The 21,885-nt window shown below is 30.8% G+C and overlaps 2 protein-coding genes across 4 annotated transcripts in view; both read left to right on the top strand.

The window, feature by feature from the left end:
• Nucleotides 1-21,885, top strand: part of LOC139896986 (F-box/FBD/LRR-repeat protein At1g13570-like) — a 302,934-nt gene that overhangs the window by 166,077 nt on the left and 114,972 nt on the right. The gene's annotated exons all lie outside the window — the stretch shown is intronic.
• Nucleotides 3,356-6,652, top strand: LOC139896983 (F-box/FBD/LRR-repeat protein At1g13570-like). 3 transcript variants are annotated; one of them, XM_071879621.1, is made up of 5 exons: nucleotides 3,382-3,498; nucleotides 4,710-4,735; nucleotides 4,995-5,796; nucleotides 5,884-6,051; nucleotides 6,138-6,650. In XM_071879621.1, the coding sequence occupies exons 3-5, from the start codon at nucleotides 4,996-4,998 to the stop codon at nucleotides 6,408-6,410; spliced, it is 1,242 nt and encodes a 413-aa protein (XP_071735722.1). In that variant the 5' UTR covers nucleotides 3,382-3,498; nucleotides 4,710-4,735; nucleotide 4,995; the 3' UTR covers nucleotides 6,411-6,650. The 3 variants fall into 3 exon arrangements, with proteins under 3 accessions (XP_071735723.1, XP_071735722.1, XP_071735721.1); XM_071879622.1 differs by lacking the exon at nucleotides 4,710-4,735 and having other exon boundaries at nucleotides 3,356-3,498; XM_071879620.1 differs by lacking the exon at nucleotides 3,382-3,498 and having other exon boundaries at nucleotides 4,139-4,766; nucleotides 6,138-6,652.

The raw sequence follows: 21,885 nt of genomic DNA on the forward strand, positions 1-21,885 counted from the left end.
CTGCATATAGAGTGTCTATGGTTGTTCCAAATAATATATATAGATGGGTCGATATGATATGTCAAAACATTGTATATATGTCTATGGTATCCCAAGATTACATAATATGTATAATACAATATAAATTAGTTAGGATATGTTTAGTCTAGATTTGTTACAAAATTTTCGTAGCTAAAACTAGCAAGTTTATCCAATTTTGTTTTACCCGTCATTTTTTCGTTTCAAATCCGTTTTGAGTGATTCAAGTTGATATGGTTTCATAATGAACTGAAATTTATGAAACTAAACAGAAAAAGTATAAGTTTATAGTCGGAAATACAGGTTACAAGTCATTTTTTAAAGAGGTAGTCATTTCCGTCGAAAAATCGACATCTTGATGACCATTTTGAAAAACATACTTCCACTTTGTGTTTAACCATGATTTTTGGATATAGTATCATGTTCATATGTAATATCATTTTTCCAGAAAACAAACTTTCAATTCAAAGATTAAGATACTTTTTATTTTTTTTAACCCAAAACAGCCCCCGATTTCACTACGACGGCGTATGTCCGGTTTTACGGCGTTCTTCGTGTTTCCAGGTTTTAAATCATTAAGTTAGCATATCATATAGATATAGAACATGTGTTTAGTTGATTTTAAAAGTCAAGTTAGAAGTATTAACTTTGTTTGCGAACAAGTTTAGAATTAACTAAACTATGTTCTAGTGATTACATGTTCAAATCTTCGAATAAGATAGTTTTATATATATGAATCGAATGATGTTATGAACATCATTACTACCTCAAGTTTAGTAGGTAAACCTATTGGAAGTGACAAAAATTGATCTAGCTTCAAAGGATTCTTGGATGGCTTGAAAATTCTTGAAGTAGAATCATGACACGAAAACAAGTTCAAGTAAGATTTCCACTCGAAATAAGATAGTTATAGTTATAGAAATTGAATCAAAGTTTGAATATGAGTATTACCTTGTATTAGAAAGATATCTTACTGTAAATAAGAAAGATTTCTTGAGCTTAGATGATTACTTGGATTGGATTAGAAAGCTTGGAAATAATCTTGCAAACTTGATAGTATTCTTGATTTTATGAAACTAGAACTTATAGAATTTATGAAGAACACTTAGAACTTGAAGATAGAACTTGAGAGAGATCAATTAGATGAAGAAAATTGAAGAATGAAAGTGTTTGTAGGTGTTTTTGGTCGTTGGTATATGGATTAGATATAAAGGATGTGTAAGTTTGTTTTCATGTAAATAATTCATGAATGATTTATAATATTTTTTGTAATTTTGTGAGATATTTCATGCTAGTTGTCAAATGATGGTTTCCACATATTTAATGACTCACATGGGCTGCTAAGGAGCTGATGATTGAGTGTATATACCAATAGTATATACATCTTAGAAGCTGTGTATTGTAAGAGTACGAATACGGGTGCATACGAGTAGAATTGTTGATGAAAATGAATGAGGATGTAATTGTAAGCATTTTTGTTAAGTAGAAGTACTTTGATATATGTCATGAAGTCTTCCAAAAGTGTATTAATACATCTTAATACACTACATGTATATACATTTAACTGAGTCGTTAAGTCATCGTTAGTCGTTATATGTAAGTGTTGTTTCGGAACCTTTAAGTTAACGATCTTGTTAAATGTAATTGATTCATTGTTATTACACTTAAATGAGATGTTAAATTGTTATGTTAACATGTTAACATGGTGTATTAATATATCTTAATATTAATATCATATAAATATGTGTAAAATACTATTACAACGATAATCGTTACATATATGTATTGTTTCGAAATTCTTAAGTTAGTAGTCTCATCTTACTCGTGTAGTTCATTGTTAATACGCTTAATGATATATGTAATTATCATTTCATGATGTTAAACATAGTGTATTAATATCTTAACATGATACATATGTATTTAGTAAGACGTTGTTGTAACGATAGCCGTTATATATATCGTTTCGCGTTTCTTAATTCACTACTTTCATTTTATGTATATAACTCATTGTTAATGTACTTGGTGAGATACTTACTCATCATAATATCATGCTATATATATATATATATATATATATATATATATATATATATATATATATATATATATATATATCATGTTCTTTTTACAAGTTTTAACGTTCGTGAATCGCCGGTCAACTTGGGTGGTCAATTGTCTACATGAAACTCATTTCAATAAATCAAGTCTTAACAAGTTTGATTGCTTAACATGTTGGAAACATTTAATCATGCAAATATAGTTTTCATTTTTTAATATATAATCATGGAAAAGTTCGGGTCATTACAATCTGCGGTTGGTTTTCTCAAATAAACGGGAGCAAACAAATAAAATACGCATCTACAAAAATTATCTAGACATAAAGCAGCCGTTTTCTCACCAATTTTTATATATTCGTCAAACATATCTGGTGTAGTTCCATGCGCCATTTGACGTATGGCCGCGGTGCACTTTTGTAGGATCGTCAAACTTTGACGACCAACTGCGTCTGGACGTTCCCTAAAATACAAGAAATAATCGGGAATATTTGTACTATTAAAGTTAGATATACCTTCGATGATTCGAAGAAATAATTCACGACTCATTCGAAAACGTCGTTTGAATTTTTTTTCGGGATACACGGGTATCTCCGAAAAATAATCATTGTATAACCTCACAGCCGCATCTTCACGATCCCTTGCAATATAACCCCGTGTTCGAGGGACTCGTGAACTACTAGCTTCTCCCTCCACCTCTTCTTCCGTTAAACTCTTAATAAAATTAACCACCTTTTCATCATCAGAATCATCAATGATAAAATCGAACATTTTGCATGCATTTTCCATTGTTTGTGATTAAATAATAAAAATATAGAAAGAAATATTATTTGTGTGTGTAAAATGAATAATAGAGTATGTATATATATAGATAAATATGAAAATAAATAATTTTTTTTTATTTCCAACGGCTCAATTTCGCAAACCAATAGGATTTCGCCACGTCGCCTAAACGACCGTTGGGGTAGCCGTTGCACCCAGCAAAACGCCGCAAAAACGCGGCATAAAAATGCGGCGATACGGTGGGGTGCCGGCGTTTTGGTGCTGCCACGTCGGTGCCAACGCCGTTGGTGGCCTCCCGATACGAACGGTCTAATATAGATGGATATAAATAGTTATGTGAGACTTCTTTATAGAAATGAGTGAGCATTAGGTTTGTTTTTCCCTCGTTTCATGTTGCCACTCGCACATGTTTTACACGCATACAAACCATTTTGACACACCTCAAATAAATTAATCATATCTCAGAAAAGGAAGAAAAAAAAAAAAAAAAAAAACTTTCATTATCACCACTCATCTTCTCTCTTATCTCATTTCTAATTATCATTTTTATTTCCTTAAATTCACAAGCTCTTGGTAATTCTTTCTTTCTTTTTACGTGTAAAAATAGTAATCGATCATTTTAACAAGAGAGCATCATATCAAGGTTAGGGTTTCTTCCAAATTTTCGTATTTCGTTACAGTAGTGTCTTTTTTAAGCTTGCGATGTGTGGGTTACTTATATACTGAGATTATTAGTACACCAATATTACTGATGTTTCATTGAAAAGTAATCACGGTAACAATATTCTATCTTAATTCAGTTTTCTAATTGATACGAAACTGTTACTCTGTTAGGTGGAAAAATCAAAGGGGCTTTTACAACTACAAGCTTAAGTATGATTACAGATTCAAAAAATCTAGTGGTATAATACTGTTTTTTTTTAGATCTGTACTCGAATCGTATCAAACTTGAGCTTGCCTTGATACTTTAGAGAGCCTTTATAATCTGAGCTCAAAAGTTCATGTAAAATAATTTATTGAATCTTATTTTGGGTTAAAGCTACAAGGCTATATACTTTCTAAATTCTCAAATATGCCGATGTAGGCTCTATACCAATTTTTGTCTGGCTATATATTTAAAAAAAAAATGTACTAATATAAACAATTATACTTTTTTAACCTTCAACCTATAAAGTAAAGTTGATGACGTGTCATCGTATTTATAGTTTACATTGGGAAAACAAAACTATATAGCCTTTATTGGAACAAAAGAGAAACTATATTTAGTTTACGTCACTTTTAAAAAAAAACAAAAAATTACACGTATTTATTTTGAACGGTGAACCAAAAATGGGTATATAGCCTACATCGGGACATTTGAGAAAGTATATAGCCTATTTGTAGCTTTAACCCTCTTATTTTTTTTTATATATTTAAAAACTAGTATTTTTTTAAAGGCATAAGAAATAAGTATTATAAATGACGATAACTAGTCAAGAATCTTCTAAAATATAGTACTCCGTATTATTTTGAATTATTACAAATAAGTGTGTTTACATATATGTTAAAATCATGTAAAAGAGAATTTAGTTGGTACATATATTGTTCGATTGCTGAAAAATGTAATGTACTTAGGAGAAAATAATGAAACTAAATGTGTAATTAAAATGAAGATGGTGTCCTTATGAAAGATATAGCATATTTGAAGATACCTGTTAGGTTATTACTCTGTATTTGATAAAGTGTCTAAATAAAAGTTATAATCCTTATCAAACATTAAAATTATATGCTCAAAACTTTAAGGGTAGCAAGTACTTGTAACATCCATTTTATAATGAATAATCATATTTGTTTTGGTATCAATGGAAGTTGCAGTGTCACGCACTGGAGGTCGTTTCAAGGTTCGGGTTTGTTTATATACTCTGTTTACTCGTAATTTACTTTATCTATCAGCCACTATATTTATTTTTATTTTTGGAAATACGTGTTAGTGTTTAATTACCAATTAAAATAAATAAAAATACCAATTATGTTTAGAAATCTGATAATGGTTACACTAGTCTTACGTTTGTTAGCTTAGGATTTACCAAAATATAGTGCTATTATTCCTATTGAATATAGGTTTATTTAGCTTACACTACATATGTTCCTATTATGTAGTATGATGGAACCGGTTGATGGTAAAAAATCCAAGTTTGCATCAGAAAATGATGTTATTAGTAGGCTGCCGGATAATGTGATAACTCATATTTTGGATCGTTTGCCATTACAAGAGGCAGTGAGGACTGATATCTTGTCGAGAACGTGGAGGCGTAAATGGAATGCGCTCACCAAACTCGTGTTTGATGAAGCGTTCTTTGAGTATCTAAATGGACCAAATGGAAAGAAAGCAAGTGATAGTAGTTTGGGTAGACTTCTGCTTCACTTTAAAGGCACTATAACCAAGTTCGTTTTCTATTTGCCTGATCCCTATGCTTATCACGTGGATGTTGAAGATTTGAATCATTGGGTTTTGTTTGTATGTAGAAAAGAACTTCAAGAGTTTGAACTCCTTAATTTCAATGACGATGAGTCCCCAATTAAATTGCCATCCCAACTTTTCACATGTACGGGTTTGAAACATTTGAAGCTTCGTTTATGTGCTATCCGTTTCCTGCCTACTTTTCATGGTTTTCCAAATCTGTTAAGCTTAGACTTGGAGAATATAGATTTTGATAAGGGGAAATGTGGGAATTTTATCGCTCTGTGTCCCTTACTTGAGATTCTAAAAATTATTGATGACACAAGTACATGTGCAGTGAATTTTGATGTGATTCTAAAACTTGTAAACCTTAAAGTGTTATCTTTGTCAATGGGTTTTGTGCTTGACAAGACGACACCAATCACAAGTTTAGATATCATTCAACTTATGTGCCTTCTTACAAAACTTCAAGAGCTTAATCTTGATTTTAATGAGTGCAAGGTACGGTTAATATGGGCATTTCAGTTTTTACATACTAAAAGATTTAAAACTTATTTAAATGGCTTTTAATGTTTCTTTTTCTTTCAGTTCATAGCAGAAGCGCCTGATGTCCCTGTTGATCAGAAGGTCCCTAACACCTTTCTTTGCCTCAGGGATCTTAAATTATCCCATGTAGATTTTGGTTGTGATAATTTTGTATCATTTGTTATTGAAATGATTTCTGGCTCCCCAAATTTGCACACACTTGAGATCAGGGTGAGTTGAATACATATATATGTTAAAATAGTGTCCATAGTTGTGTACGTGTAAGTAGTACTAATTTAGTTGAAATATCAATGCAGGTTACATACGATTATGATTTCACAACATATACACGTTCTTCTTTAGTTTTTGACTGCAGCAAAATGGGGCCGTTGCAACTTCAAAATGTTGTAATTGATGATTCCAGAGGTTCAGCGAATGAAGCACAGTTGATAAAGTATATACTTGCTTGTTCCCCTTTGCTAAAGAAGATTGTTATTAACTCGTACGACACTGGTAAGAAATTTTGGCTTGCTAAGAAGTTGTTGACGTTCCATCGAGTCTCACCTGTAGCTCAAATATATCTCAAATAGATCTCAGAGGATATAGAGATCAGTTGTTTGGAATTATATATCTATTTTCCGTGAATTCGGTAAACCTTTTGGCTACAACAGCAGTAGTGTTATGTATTTCGTTTCTTAAATGATGTTGAATCTAGTTGCGAATATTATAATGATGTTAATGGTTCTTCTTTCTTTCTTAAGTGGGCATTGTGTTTTGAAGTATAATAAGGGTAAATTTTTATGTGACCTTTGAAATGAATTTTCTTTAAAGAAAGAAGAAATTGTATCAAAAAATTGTAATGTTATACTTCTAGTGTTAATATGTGACCTTCGAATTGAGTGTGGTATGTTTGGATTTAATTAAACATTTGGTAAAGTGTGTCTCAATAGCTAGAGCTATATTGATTCGAAACTCGGTTATATTTAAATGCAATTAGGTGATTTAGAAGGTGCAAAAGTGAATTTAGGTATTGTTGAGGGAATTGTTGGTGAAGAAAAAGTAGAAACCGAGATGTAGAATCAATCTTGTGAATACGAATAAGGCGATGATGTTTATGGGTGGTAAGGATTATGTTAAGAGAGTTCACTCTTGATTTCGTTTCAGCTGTCATACGTCTATATACAGTATGCAGGCTGTATGTATTGATTTTATTGCTTAGATGATATCAAAATTTTAGTTGCCACTGTATTAAATACTTATTGAATTTATAAGATGTTGATTCGACTGTTGAACCATCTGTGTTGATGAAACGGCTCCAAATCCTAAGGCCCCGTTTGGCTCACGGAATTCAACGGGATTCCGGCGGAATTGGAATTGAATTTAGACACGCGTCATGTCTAAATTCAATTCTAATTCTGCCGGGATCCCATTAAATTCCGTGAGCCAAACGGGGCCTAAGTTTATTTTTGAAAGTACGGATGGAGAAGCGGGAAACAAACTGGATTAACACATTGAAAGTGTCCCTACTGCTATTGAACTGAACGAAAATGAAGAGTTTTTATCCGATGTGTATTCCTTATTTTTCTGTTGGTCGAAGAAACCATTGATAAGACTCGATGGATCGATGAAGCTAATGCCAATTTGAGCTCAAAAGGGCATAGGCATATAAGTCAATACTAAGAACTATGACATCGAAGACTTAAATACATGGCTCCTCATTCATTTTTTCTTGCCAAACACAAAAACTTAAGTTATTCTCTCAAAACCTTGAAGAAAATTTGAGGTACTTTCTATTTTTATTAATTTTTTTTCAATATTGTCATTTATATTTATATTTATTGTATATTCTTTGTAAATTTCGAAATTAATTATGTTTATATGTTATAATTAGTATTATAAGTGTTATGATGCATAAAAATAATTTTGATAATTTATGAAATATTATTTATAATTAAATACGAATTATGTAGTGTTTAAACGTAAAAACAATGTAAAATTCGTAATAATAACTTTTAACCAAAAATAAAATATATATAATTTTTTTTTGAGTTTTTAAAACTTATATAGATCTGAAAAAATTATAAAAATAATTACTTGGGTCGAATTGGTATTTATTATATAATTAAACTCTATTATTATGTAATTCGAAGGTAAATTAAGAATAAATATAAAATAATAAAAAAATATTTTTTTAAATATTTTTCTACAGGTTATTAGACTGATAGAAACTTATAAAAATTATAAAAATAATTATTTGGGTTTATTTAGTAATTATGTAGAATTAAAATTGTTTTGTGAATACATTAAGGGTAAAAACAAAAATAAATACAAAAATATAATAAAAACGTTTTCTTAAATTTTTCTACTAATCTATATGATTAACTAAGACTATAAAAATTATGTATGTAATTTTTAGATATTTAATTTATTATTTAGACATTTTTGAATAATGTTCGATTAATAAAACACTATTATTTTTGAAGTAATTTAGGTATTTATTTAAAGGTAATTATATTTAATATATATAAGACATACTAAGGTATAATAACTAAATATTAAATAAAACTTAGGTTATATTATCACATATATAATTATTAAGTACATTAATAATTCGTTGTGTGTATACACCTAAAGTGAAGGTTAATCAAAGATAATGTATAATTCATGTGAACTTCATCGCTACTCACGGTCGTAAGTGAATGATGTCTAGGTTGCCATTTATGGGTAAGCTTGTGGATCTCGAATGCCATGACTTAGATTCTGGTCAAGAATCCTGGGCCCCCGGTTACATCTGGTCATTCCTGACTTATTTGATAGTAACGAAGTTTGAGTAAAGTTATACAACGTCTTGCTAAAGATTAACCCGAACTTTCTAAAATTGGAAAATTACTATAAGTGGAAACTTTCCATAAATAGTAACCTTCCGAAAATGGAAATTCTTTAGTGAACCATTACTATCAATATAGTACTATATACTATTGTCTGTTAGGCAATGTCTGATCATACGTTCTATCTCTAGGTTGAGATATCGGTCACGTCCTTCCGTTCAATTCTTTCGTGTGCTACTAAGGTGAACTTCATAGCCCCACTTTTTACTGTTTCATAATTGTTTTATAACTTTTGGGGTGAGACACATGCTTGCTTTATAACTGTTTTACGCTTAGACACAAGTACTAAATTGTTAACTATGCTGTCATGCTTTGATTCATGCTAAATCCCTACCGTAATATCGTTAATTGCTACGTTTAAATGCAAACTTAATTATTGTGAGTAGGCCTATTGAGAGTAACGTCTCTAACCATTCGACCGTTGGTCTTTGGTTAAATAATAATGATTCCACGACACTGACAGTACAAGGTGTCATAGGGTAAACTTGTTTAGTAGCGATATTACAAAATGCAGCAACACTTTTAGATTGATATTTCTATATCAATCAACTTTAAACTAAATCTTGTGGTCTAAAACTTTGGATATTATTTATAAACCTATGAATTTCACTCAACCTTTTTGGTTGACACTTTAAGCGTGTTTTGTCTCAGGTGATGATTGAGCTAGCTGCTACTTGCTACTAGATGATTGATGTATGCTTTGCTGCTTGCATGGAGTCCATCATTCATATTTATCATTTTGTTTAAGACATTTTCCATTTACTGTACTCTTATGATGTAAAACTTTGAATAATGCTTCCGCTGTTTATTTAATAAATAAAACGTCTCATTTAGAGTCGTTCTCGCTTATACAACTGTGTTATGATATGATTGGTCACAATTACCCCTGGTCCATTTTGGGGGTGTGACAGATTGGTATCAGAGCATGTTGTTGTAGAGAACCAGGATTGCATCTTATGTGTGCCTTATACAATTAGGTACCTTAGCAATGTAGGACTATAACTTCCTTTGACTATAGTGCCTTTAATTGTTGCCTTTAACTGTTAAATGCTACACTATACTTTAGAAACTTTACTTATCTTAGAATGCCGAGCCAATCTAAGAACTCTGCTCATTCTCCTAAGTAGTATTCAATTCCGCCACCACATTTAAATGCGACACCGTTCTCGACATTCCTATGTCATTTATCATGGTTTTGTGTATTACATATGTATTACATGAAATATTATCCATGAATTTTTGAAACTCCTATATTTATTACTATTCATACTCAAACGTATATAACTCCCTGTTATATCACGTACCTATATGCTTTATGCCTTTATGCATCAGTTTGCGAACCGAAAAATGTCATTGAGTTATCGAGAATCTCAAAGACATTATAATGTCATCACTACTCATATTCATTACTTTTATACCTTTTATTTCGCGTTATTGAATTTTCTTGACGGATGGCGTCTACGAAACTCTAGAATGGAAGGGTTTGGATTACCGATTTAAAGGATCCTATAGCTCAAGCCCCTAGACCTGAATAGGCCATTACGAATTAAAAGTCTTTAATCGAAAGATTATCAGATTACATACTTATCATTTTATGATCTCGACACGTCATACTGCTATTATTGGATTATAGACACATCATATCTTATTATATCTTATCATATCTATCTTAATAAACTTTGTCTAACACTTTTCCTAAATTTTCTCCGTAAATTACGGAAATCTTTTTGCTATATATACGTATATCAAGAAGACAAATATATCATTCAATATTCAACACTCATCTCATAACAAAAACCCTTATTCCGATCAGATAATATGGATTTCTCACATGATTCCTCGAACTCCTCGAGCTCCAATGGCAGCTAACCAGAATGAACCAACTAATTAGTCATCATCTATTTTGGATGAATTGGGGATGGGTTCGTAGTAAACTTAATCAATGGAGACAAGAAGAAGGTGATCCCTTCCACCAACCGAATTCACCTCTTGGTGAAGAACCAGAAGCACTTACCGGCGAACCCGTTCGGAACATTATTTTCACCCTCATTTCCAGGGTATCCAGTCACGAATATATAATATCTAAAATTCTAGATCTTATTCATCCACTTGTCCGAACCGCCAATCACCCCGGAATAATAGAAGAAGTCAATGAGCTTCGCGCTCGAGTGGTGGCTCTGGAGAATATGGTGCGAAACCTACGAGCACCAGCAGCAGCACCAGCAGCATAACCAGCATCACCACCAGTACCAACAGCATCACCACCAACAACATCAGCTTCACCAACAACAAACACCATAATCTGTACCTCAGATATCAACATCATACGCCCCATAGATACCAAGGAATATTAGTAATAATGAGTTAAGATGTATTGACTCATTCTTCCTGAAAATTATATATGTATACTTTATATATATATATATATATATATATATATATATATATATATATATATATATATATATATATATATATATATATATATATATATATATATATATGGTTTGGAACAATAATAAATCTTTTCGTATTAAGCTATTACGTGTGAATCTTAAATAGTATGTACTACTTGGTTAATTCATATCACTAATATGCTATGATATACATTCCTCGTTAATCACTGCTTCATCACAATAAACTCCATTTCATAATAAACTAAGTGTATTATTCAAATACATGTTTGGTTTTACACTTTCATTTTCGATGTACTCAAAACTCTTTAGAAAACATCATTCGTGCCTTGTGAATTTCACAAGAATTCCACGAGCATCAACATCATATACTGAGGTATATCAATAACAATGAACGATGGAGTATTGATTCATAACTTCATTAAAGAAAGTTTCTGCGATGATTATGTAATCTCTCAAGTTTTGAAGATTATTTATTCTCGCTTCAACCGCAAATCAAATGATTTTAATAGTATATTAACTCATTAAATCTATATTATACATGAAGAATACATATATGAACGTATATCTTCATAAAGATTGTAATTAAAAATCCTTTTGTACAAACTGTTAATTGTGAAAATATTTTAACGGGTAGGTAAAACCCGAGAAATATTTATATCTCACATCAATATCTTACATTGTACATTCTTCAAATTCTGATTCAATAATTAGTAACTATACTACTTACATCCACATATGTATCCGTTCACTAAAGAACAACCATTTTCATACAAATTTAATTACCTATTCTGATTTGGACATATCGGAATCCAAGTAAAGCTTTAGCAAGTGTAATCTTCCTAAAGATCACTACATTCATGAATTATATTCATTTGTATTCAATGATGAATTATCACATCAAACCACCGAAATTATCGTTCATTACTTTTGAAATCAACAACGCCTATTCATCAACCATTAGATCCGTTGACGATTACAATCAGCGTTTAATCATCTAAAAATGAAATTTCTTGAAACCATCTCGGATTGATAACCGATGAATCAAATATGGCTGCATTAAATGCAGAGGAAACATCAAAATTGTAGATGGTCTCAATGGCCAAAAGTTTGATAATAAAGAATGGTACGTTGAAAAAGCTCAAAAGAAAATTTGGAACTGAAAAACGGATTGAGCTAACCATGGAGGAGACCAAGGACAAATACAAGGACCAAACCCTATATTCAAAGAATCCAAGTAATTCTGGATCCGATGAAATCTTTAGAGAATATCTTGCTCCGAAGTTATGTTAAAAGCTTGCGGAAAATTTTTCTTCATCAACCTTCGAACTTAGAAATTCCAAAATGTCGTTATAAATATCCTCTATATTTCTGAAGATATTTTCATAACGATTCTTGTCCACAATTAAGTATCTCTTTGCGATATCTTTATAAATGAAACTATTTTAGTTTCTATATTCAGTAAAATTCAAGTTTAAATTATAAATGTTTTGAAGAAATGTTGGAAATTGAAGCATGAGTTAGTATAATATAATGACGTCAGGCCAACGTGATTATATTACAGTAAGTCATCCTAAATTTTTAATGGAAGATGATGATTCATAGACTTTATAATCATTATTTGCCATGTTACAAGACTCTTACATTCTACTTAATCTCTGAACATATCAAGAACATATATTCTTGATAGTTCTATCCTCAGTAATTCTGGTAATTTACCAAATCAAATCGTGATATTACGCTTAGAACATTAGGTTCATTCGAAACTTCATACCTACAAATTCTGGACCATTACTCACTTAACTTAGAGTCGAGAGCAGAATAAAAAGGTAAAGAGCTCCGACATATAACGGAAAATACAAAGCCCGATAACAACACGGAAATTACAAATCGTGTATATCAATGCGTATAGCAACATAAAGACACGGGAGAATTAAAAACACTATAACCCCAAGAGCATAGTAGAAGTAAACAGATTCCTCTGGTGGTAAAAGAAAAAGAAGCATGACTGCATATATGGTCAATATAATAACAAATATCAATACGGGATTGAGCATATTAACAAATCTTTTGGAAGTATGAATCTAGGAAGAAAGTATAGAAGTGGTGAAGATAATGAAACGGAAGAAGCTAATTTATAGCAAAATTTCCAAACACAGCAATCGAGGCAATTCACCGCATTTAATCAAAGAAATCCCAAAATTCCGTAAATACCGGATAATCAAATCTTATAGATTACGAAGATTTCCTTTAATCCCTTGAATTCCGGAAATCAATCGTGACTACGTCAAAAGTTAAGGCGAACATTTAATTTACTCATTCACTCTTTTACGATAGCTTCGTTTATACTCTTTCTATAATCGAATCGTTCTATCCATATTATTCAATAGTGATAAAACTTTATTCTTCAACTTATATTCATCATTACAATATTCTTATTGTAAACAATGATGATCTCTATCAAACTTCATGACTATAATTTTCATGAACTACTCTCTGTTTTGTCTACCCTAACATTGTGGCATAAACGCTCAAGGTTTAAATGAGCTCGATATTATTCATAACACATTTTATATATCCAATTTACTGAAATGACTTGTATAACATCATCATTTTGAATGATCTCCGCATTAATAATAAAATGCACTTCGTAGAAGAACTTGTAGAAATTATGGTATGTATGATTTTAATTCTTGAAACAAAACAATATTCTATCCGTTGGAATTCACGCAAGGCCCCGAGCATACCTGGGAACGTGAAAATCAAATAAAACGTAAATATCCTCGTCTATGTACGAACAACACTGATTAATGGCAACAACTAAATTTCGGGACGAAATTTCTTTTAACGGGTAGGTACTATAACAACCCTCATATTTCCATACCTGAATTGACTAATTTGACTATAGGGTTTTTATCCATACGTAATATATAATTAAATTCGACGTTGATCAAATATTTATTTTTAGTCGACATGTTCTGTTAACTAAAGTTTACACTAATTATATAAAATAACTTTAGTTAATATTAATGCGTATTATATTTAAAACTATATGTAACATAATTATTAATTAAATGATAAGTTATTTTAATCATTATATATATTTTTAGCTTATAAAAAAAATAAAAATAAAAAGAAATAAGATTTTTTTTATAAATTAAATAATGAGCCCATGAATTTTGACTAAATATTTTCAAAAACAAAAACTTATTAAAATATTTTTAACATGTTTTTATTATTTTGTCAAAATTGGTACCTTTATTTTATTATTTTTTTTTCTTTTCACCAACCATTTTTTACCTATAAATACATGGCTCCTCATTCATTTTTTCTTGACAAACACAAAAACTTAAGTTATTCTCTCAAAACCTTGAAGAAAATTTGAGGTACTTTCTATTTTTATTAATTTTTTTCCAATATTGTCATTTATATTTATATATTCTTTGTAAAATTCGAAATTAATTATGTTTATATGTTATAATTAGTATTATAAGTGTTATGATGCATAAAAATAATTTTAATAATTTATGGAATATTATTTATAATTAAATACGAATTATGTAGTGTTTAAACGTAAAAACAATGTAAAATTCGTAATAATAACTTTTAACCAAAAATAAAATATATATAATTTTTTCTGAGTTTTTAAAACTTAGATAGATCTAAAAAAATTATAAAAATAATTACTTGGGTCAAATTGGTATTTATTATATAATTAAACTCTATTATTATGTAATTCGAAGGTAAATTAAGAATAAATATAAAATAATAAAAAATATTTTTTTAAATATTTTTTTACAGGTTATTAGACTGATAGAAACTTATAAAAATTATAAAAATAATTATTTGAGTTTATTTAGTAATTATGTAGAATTAAAATTATTTTGTGAATACACTAAGGGTAAAAACAAAAATAAATACAAAAATATAATAAAAATGTTTTCTTAAATTTTTCTACTAATCTATATGATTAACTAAGACTATAAAAATTATGTATGTAATTTTTAGATATTTAATTTATTATTTAGACATTTTTGAATAATGTTCGATTAATAAAACACTATTATTTTTGAAGTAATTTAGGTATTTATTTAAAGGTAATTATATTTAATATATATAAGACATACTAAGGTATAATTACTAAATATTAAATAAAACTTAGGTTATATTATCACATATATAATTATTAAGTACATTAATAATTCGTTGTGTGTATACACCTAAAGTGAAGGTTAATCAAAGATAATGTATAATTCATGTGAACTTCATCGCTACTCACGGTCGTAAGTGAATGATGTCTAGGTTGCCATTTATGGGTAAGCTTGTGGATCTCGAATGCCACGACTTAGATTCTGGTCAAGAATCCTGGGCCCCCGGTTACATCTGGTCATTCCTGACTTATTTGATAGCAACGAAGTTTGAGTAAAGTTATACAACGTCTTGCTAAAGATTAACCCGAACTTTCTAAAATTGGAAAATTACTATAAGTGGAAACTTTCCATAAATAGTAACCTTCCGAAAATGGAAATTCTTTAGTGAACCATTACTATCAATATAGTACTATATACTATTGTCTGTTAGGCAATGTCTGATCATACGTTCTATCTCTAGGTTGAGATCTCGGTCACGTCCTTCCGTTCAATTCTTTCATGTGCTACTAAGGTGAACTTCATAGCCCCACTTTTTACTGTTTCATAACTGTTTTATAACTTTTGGGGTGAGACACATGCTTGCTTTATAACTGTTTTACGCTTAGACACAAGTACTAAATTGTTAACTATGCTGTCATGCTTTGATTCATGCTAAATCCCTACCGTAATATCATTAATTGCTACATTTAAATGCAAACTTAATTATTGTGAGTAGGCCTATTGAGAGTAACGTCTCTAACCATTCGACCGTTGGTCTTTGGTTACATAATAATGATTCCACGACACTGACAGTACAAGGTGTCATAGGGTAAACTTGTTTAGTAGCGATATTACAAAATGCAGCAACACTTTTAGATTGATATTTCTATATCAATCAACTTTAAACTAAATCTTGTGGTCTAAAACTTTGGATATTATTTATAAACCTATGAATTTCACTCAACCTTTTTGGTTGACACTTTAAGCGTGTTTTGTCTCAGGTGATGATTGAGCTAGCTGCTACTTGCTACTAGATGATTGATGTATGCTTTGCTGCTTGCATGGAGTCCATCATTCATATTTATCATTTTGTTTAAGACATTTTCCATTTACTGTACTCTTATGATGTAAAACTTTGAATAATGCTTCCGCTGTTTATTTAATAAATAAAACGTCTCATTTAGAGTCGTTCTCGCTTATACAACTGTGTTATGATATGATTGGTCACAATTACCCCTGGTCCATTTTGCGGGTGTGACATTAGGGCTTTCTTTTGCTATCTTTTTCCTAGTACCGGATCTATGGGTTTCTTCCTTTTCAGTGGTGTTTGGTGGTCGTCCACCCTGTTGGTGGTGGCCACCGGCCGTTTGTTGTAAAGGAGAGCTTCGTTGCTCCTACTATCTTCCCATGTACTCCTCTTGGTGTTCTCTGTGTTCGGTGATGTTTGGTGGTCCACCACCCTATTGGTGGTAGTCACACGGGGTTGTCGGATCTTGTCTATTGTTGTCTAGTAGCTGCGGTGGTCTACCACCCAGTTGGTGGTGACCACTGCTGGAGGCCTGATTTTGATGGATGGGTGATGTGCTTGTAATGACAGCGAACAGTGGCCTTCCACCCTGTTGGTGGTGGCCTTTGGAGGCTTTGTTCACTACTTCTTCTGTAACAACTCTGCTTTTTCCGTCACTTCCGTTAACTTTCTGTTAGTTGATTTAACGGCAACTATTTGACTTTTTATGTATTTATGTGTATTAAATACATACTTGATTCTTGGAGGGTTACGATAATTAATATAGGTTAGTATTAATTTGAATATATATTTCGGATAAAGAAATACGATAAAAACGATACGGTTTGGATAACTACTTTTTGAGCAACGAAACGCCCGGGTTTATTTTAATAATTATTTTAATAATTATTAATTTAAAAAAAATAATAGGTAATTTATTGGGTTTTTAATAAATTAAACGTTTGGTTGCGTTTTAACGATCGGTTTAGCGTTCCGGGCCTTCGGTACGTTTAAACGGCACTTGAGACGGACCACGATTACACAGTATTGGGCAACGAGAACCCGGGAACCCATCCCAGGTTGGCCACGACCGAACACCCCCTCCCCACCCATTTAATTTCTATTTTGGGCCATTTAATTGTTTTAGTCCATGATTAATTGGATTTAGGGCTTAATATAATTAACTAGGGAAAACCTAGACTGCATTATTTCCCTACACCCTAAAAACAGTCGACTTTCTTCTGCTCTTTCTCCCTCCCATCGCCGACCTTGTACACACCCATATCACCATCAATTTTTGACTTTTAGATTAAACACTCTACACGAAGATTGCAATTCACATCACCCTCTACGTGATAGTATAAACGATTTGTTTATCAAAGGTATAATCACATGAACCCTAATTTCTAAAAATCTGATTTTTATGTAGTTTGATAGTGTAAGTTGTCAATTGCTTAAATCTATATACGTTATTGTTAATTACTCGCGTTAATTTGATCGCTTGATGTGATTAGGGTTAACCCCGAATTTGATTTGTGTGGTTACAGAAACTTAGCTTTCTTGAATGTTAAATATTATGATATAATTGAAATCCTCTCGAAAAATTAATAACTTTAGGCTTTGGATTTGCGTATTTTCGTTTCCGTATGATTAAGATATGATTGATTGAAGTTTTTATGATGAATCTGTGATTATGTCGAATTCTGGAAAAATGGACATGGAATTGATTTATAAACTGATTATAAATGGATAGAAGACTTAAAAACACTCAAGTTACACTAGGATATCATGTCGTTTGCTTATGTATAACCCGAGATATGCTTGATTTAGTGTAAAAGTGGAATTATACAGCACTTGCATGAAAACAGCCTTGTATGATAAAATATGTTGGCTTCTGTGATTAAAGATTTGCATATTTGAAAAGTACATAAAAAGTACTTCACCTTTCATGTAGATATCATAGTCTAATTGTATCTAGATCTTCGGATAATTGCGTGCGAATGTGGCTAGCTAAACTAGAATCGAATCTGCAACTTGCTCTCTGTGTTATACTCTGTGGTTTGAGTTTATTGAAATATCATGTATGCTTATGGAATATGAATCTTTATATGTTATTTGGTATATGCTCACTTTATTTCAACCTCCGAAACCTTATGCATTGGGCACACTAGTGTCATACTTTGTGTAACTTCTGAATTGAGCTGAAAACTGAACATTCAAATTGCACAAATAAACTGTACAAATTGGCTAAACAAAAATGGCTTAACTTTTGATATGTGTTAGTTTGACTTGTCCTTGAACCATGGCCACTGACCTTGTGTCAATTTCATGTCCCTAGCTCCTGTTATAGACAAAACGAAATCAGTGCGCTGTCAGAAACTGACTTGATAAACTACAAATGTACCCCTTCTGATTCCTGACTTTTAATTATCGTATGAGACCCTGGCTGGACTTTTTGGAATCAATTTTGAGTATACTTATGATCTGGAGCTTTCCATGCTTACTTGAATTTTGTACTATGAGATAATATGCTAAGTTTGCTACATGTACATGAGCTTTGTGCACAACGATAAACTGAAATTGTGAAAATGACCATTTATGATCCAAAACGTGTTGTTTGACTTAGGTTTGACATGTTTACCAACATTTGACATGTACCTACTGATGTTGACTTTAGTTGACTACTTTGATCAAGTTTGATTTGCGGTTCGACTTCGGTTGACTTTGTTTGACTTGCATGATCTAGTTGATTGTATGTTGACTTTTACTTTGAAACGCGTCGAGTCGAGCAATAAGACAACTTATACTATGAAACCAAATTTGTTTAAGACATAATTAATGACCAACCTAAATACGTATACTTAGGTTGCATTACTCGGCTATAAACCGTACAAGTCGTTTGTCTTTCAATCCGAGCTTTATTCATAGGTGAGTCTACAGTCCCGCTTTTTACATGTTTTTAGGGATGAGAATACAGGCTGTTATACTTACATTATCAAATGCTTTTTGTATTGACACGAGTACTATATATGCATATTGAGTTTGTTCACAAAGCCTCTAGCTTGAATACTTTTAATACCATCGGTGTAAGCACAATTTAGATGGACGGATCCGTTAGGTTGACAACCTCACCCTACAATATTAACTGTGGTGCATTTACTTTGAACATTAGATACACTCGAACAAGTGTATAACATTTTATGAGGTAAAGGCGGGTATAGTGGTTTCTATACTCGGGTCATTGCTAGTATTCAGGTGCTCATAGATTATGCAAACGTTTTACAACTTGGAGTTGTACTTGTAAAATCTCGTGGTCAAGGAATTTAAATTTTTTTCTAATAACTGTTTTTCAGATACCGTTACATTATTTTAAACCTGTAGATTCACTCAACATTATTGTTGATCCGTTTTGCGTGTTTTATTCTCAGGTATTAATTGCTTCCGCTGTAGAATATTGCTGTTACATAGAAGTTAAGCCAAGCACTGGGACCAGAGTTAACATTCCGTTAAAGGGATTTTTGACGGAGTGTTACATATGGTATCAGAGCTTTGGCTATAGGGAACTAGGATACATTAGTGTGTCTAACCGTAGGGCGCATTAGTGAAGTCTAGTCTATAGCCGTGTGTCTTGGATGACTTTTATGCATCATACTTGCACTGTTTGTGACACCATGCTACATGTAGTGCTACACATCACATCACAAACATATACACCTTATACCAATACGATACGGACTTAGACTAAATACTTTATCATGAATCGCATACGTACACTGTAAAGACCCGTCCTAATCCATAAGAACGAATACAATAATATATGATTACATTGCGAGGTATTTGACCTCTATATGATACATTTTACAAACATTGCATTCGTTTTAAAAGACAAACTTTCATTACATCAAAAGTTGACAGGCATGCATACCCTTTCATAATATATGCAAACTATAAATGACTAAATAGTAATCTTGTGGAACTCAACGACTCGAATGCAACGTCTTTTGAAATATGTCATGAATGACTCCAAGTAATATCTCTAAATGAGCAAATGTACAGCGGAAGATTTCTTTCAAACCTGAGAATAAACATGCTTTCAAGTGTCAACCAAAAGGTTGGTGAGTTCATTAGTTTATCATAAACATTCATTTCCATCATTTTAATAGACCACAAGATTTCAGATATTCAATTGTACACGTAACTCGAGTACATAATAACACGCGTAACCCGCTAATTAAAAATCATTCATATAGTGAACGCTTGATAACCGACTTAACTTTAATGCATAGAATATCCCCAAACAGAACCTCTCGTCTGTATAATAATAATAATAATCTCGAAGTACTAAAGCATCCGTACCGCGGATGGGACTTGTCGAGGTTCATAGATCTATCTTTACGATTCGCGTCAATTAGGGGCCATACCCGTTTCCTAATTATTAGGTTACCAAGCTAAAAGTGGGTGATATTCAATATTCATAATCCAACCATAGAATGTAGTTTTTTTTATCACTTGTGTTTATTTCGTAAAACATTAATAAAATCAGCGCATGTATTCTCAGTCCCAAAAATATATGTAAAAAGGGAGCAAATGAAACTCACAATACTGTATTTCGTAGTAAAAATACATATGACGTCATGGAACAAGTGTAGGGTTGGCTTTGGATTCACGAACCTATATTTTTCATATATATATTAGAACACATACACGTAGTCGAACAATTTCATATATATTATAACTTTATATATTATATATTTGATTTGTATATATATATATTTGAAAATGATTATTATTTGTATAGTTTTATATCTTTATATTTTTTAAAATACCTAATTGATTATATATATGAATATTTATTTAAAGATTGTTAATATAATTAATTTATATGTAATATTACTTATAAATATATTTTTACATCAATAGTAATAAAATTTGTGTTTGATTATAATGATAATATCAATAATAATAATACTGATGATAATAATAATTATAGTAGTAATAATAATGGCTTGTTAATCCTAGATATTATCTCGACACATCTACTAGAAGATCGGGCATTGGATAACATTTCGTCTATACTTTATATATGTGCTTGTTCGATTTTGGTGTCACGTGTCGTTTATGATGTACATAATTATGACCATGCTTCTGTAAATTGATATACAAGCATGATGGTTCTGTATTCCTTATAGTTTTTTAATAATAATATTCTTGGCTTTTCCAAAAAAAAAAGTAGTAATAATAATAGTGATAAAAATAGCAATAATGTCTCTAATAATAATAATAATAATAATAATAATAATAATAATAATAATAATAATAATAATAATAATAATAATAATAATAATAATAATAATAATAATCCTAATATTAATTGAAATGATAATTTTTATAAAAATGTTATTTGTAATAATAATATTAATGATCTTAATAAATATAGTACTTTTACTTAAAATGATACTTTTCATAATAATGCTAATAATGATAGTTTTAGAAATAATGATGTTTATAATAATAAAGATAATAATCATAACAATATTGGTTATAATCATAATAATAATAATAATAATAATAATAATAATAATAATAATAATAATAATAATAATAATAATAATAATAATAATAATAAT

Source organism: Rutidosis leptorrhynchoides, chromosome 3 (genome assembly GCF_046630445.1).
Source record: "Rutidosis leptorrhynchoides isolate AG116_Rl617_1_P2 chromosome 3, CSIRO_AGI_Rlap_v1, whole genome shotgun sequence".
Lineage (NCBI taxonomy): Eukaryota > Viridiplantae > Streptophyta > Magnoliopsida > Asterales > Asteraceae > Rutidosis > Rutidosis leptorrhynchoides.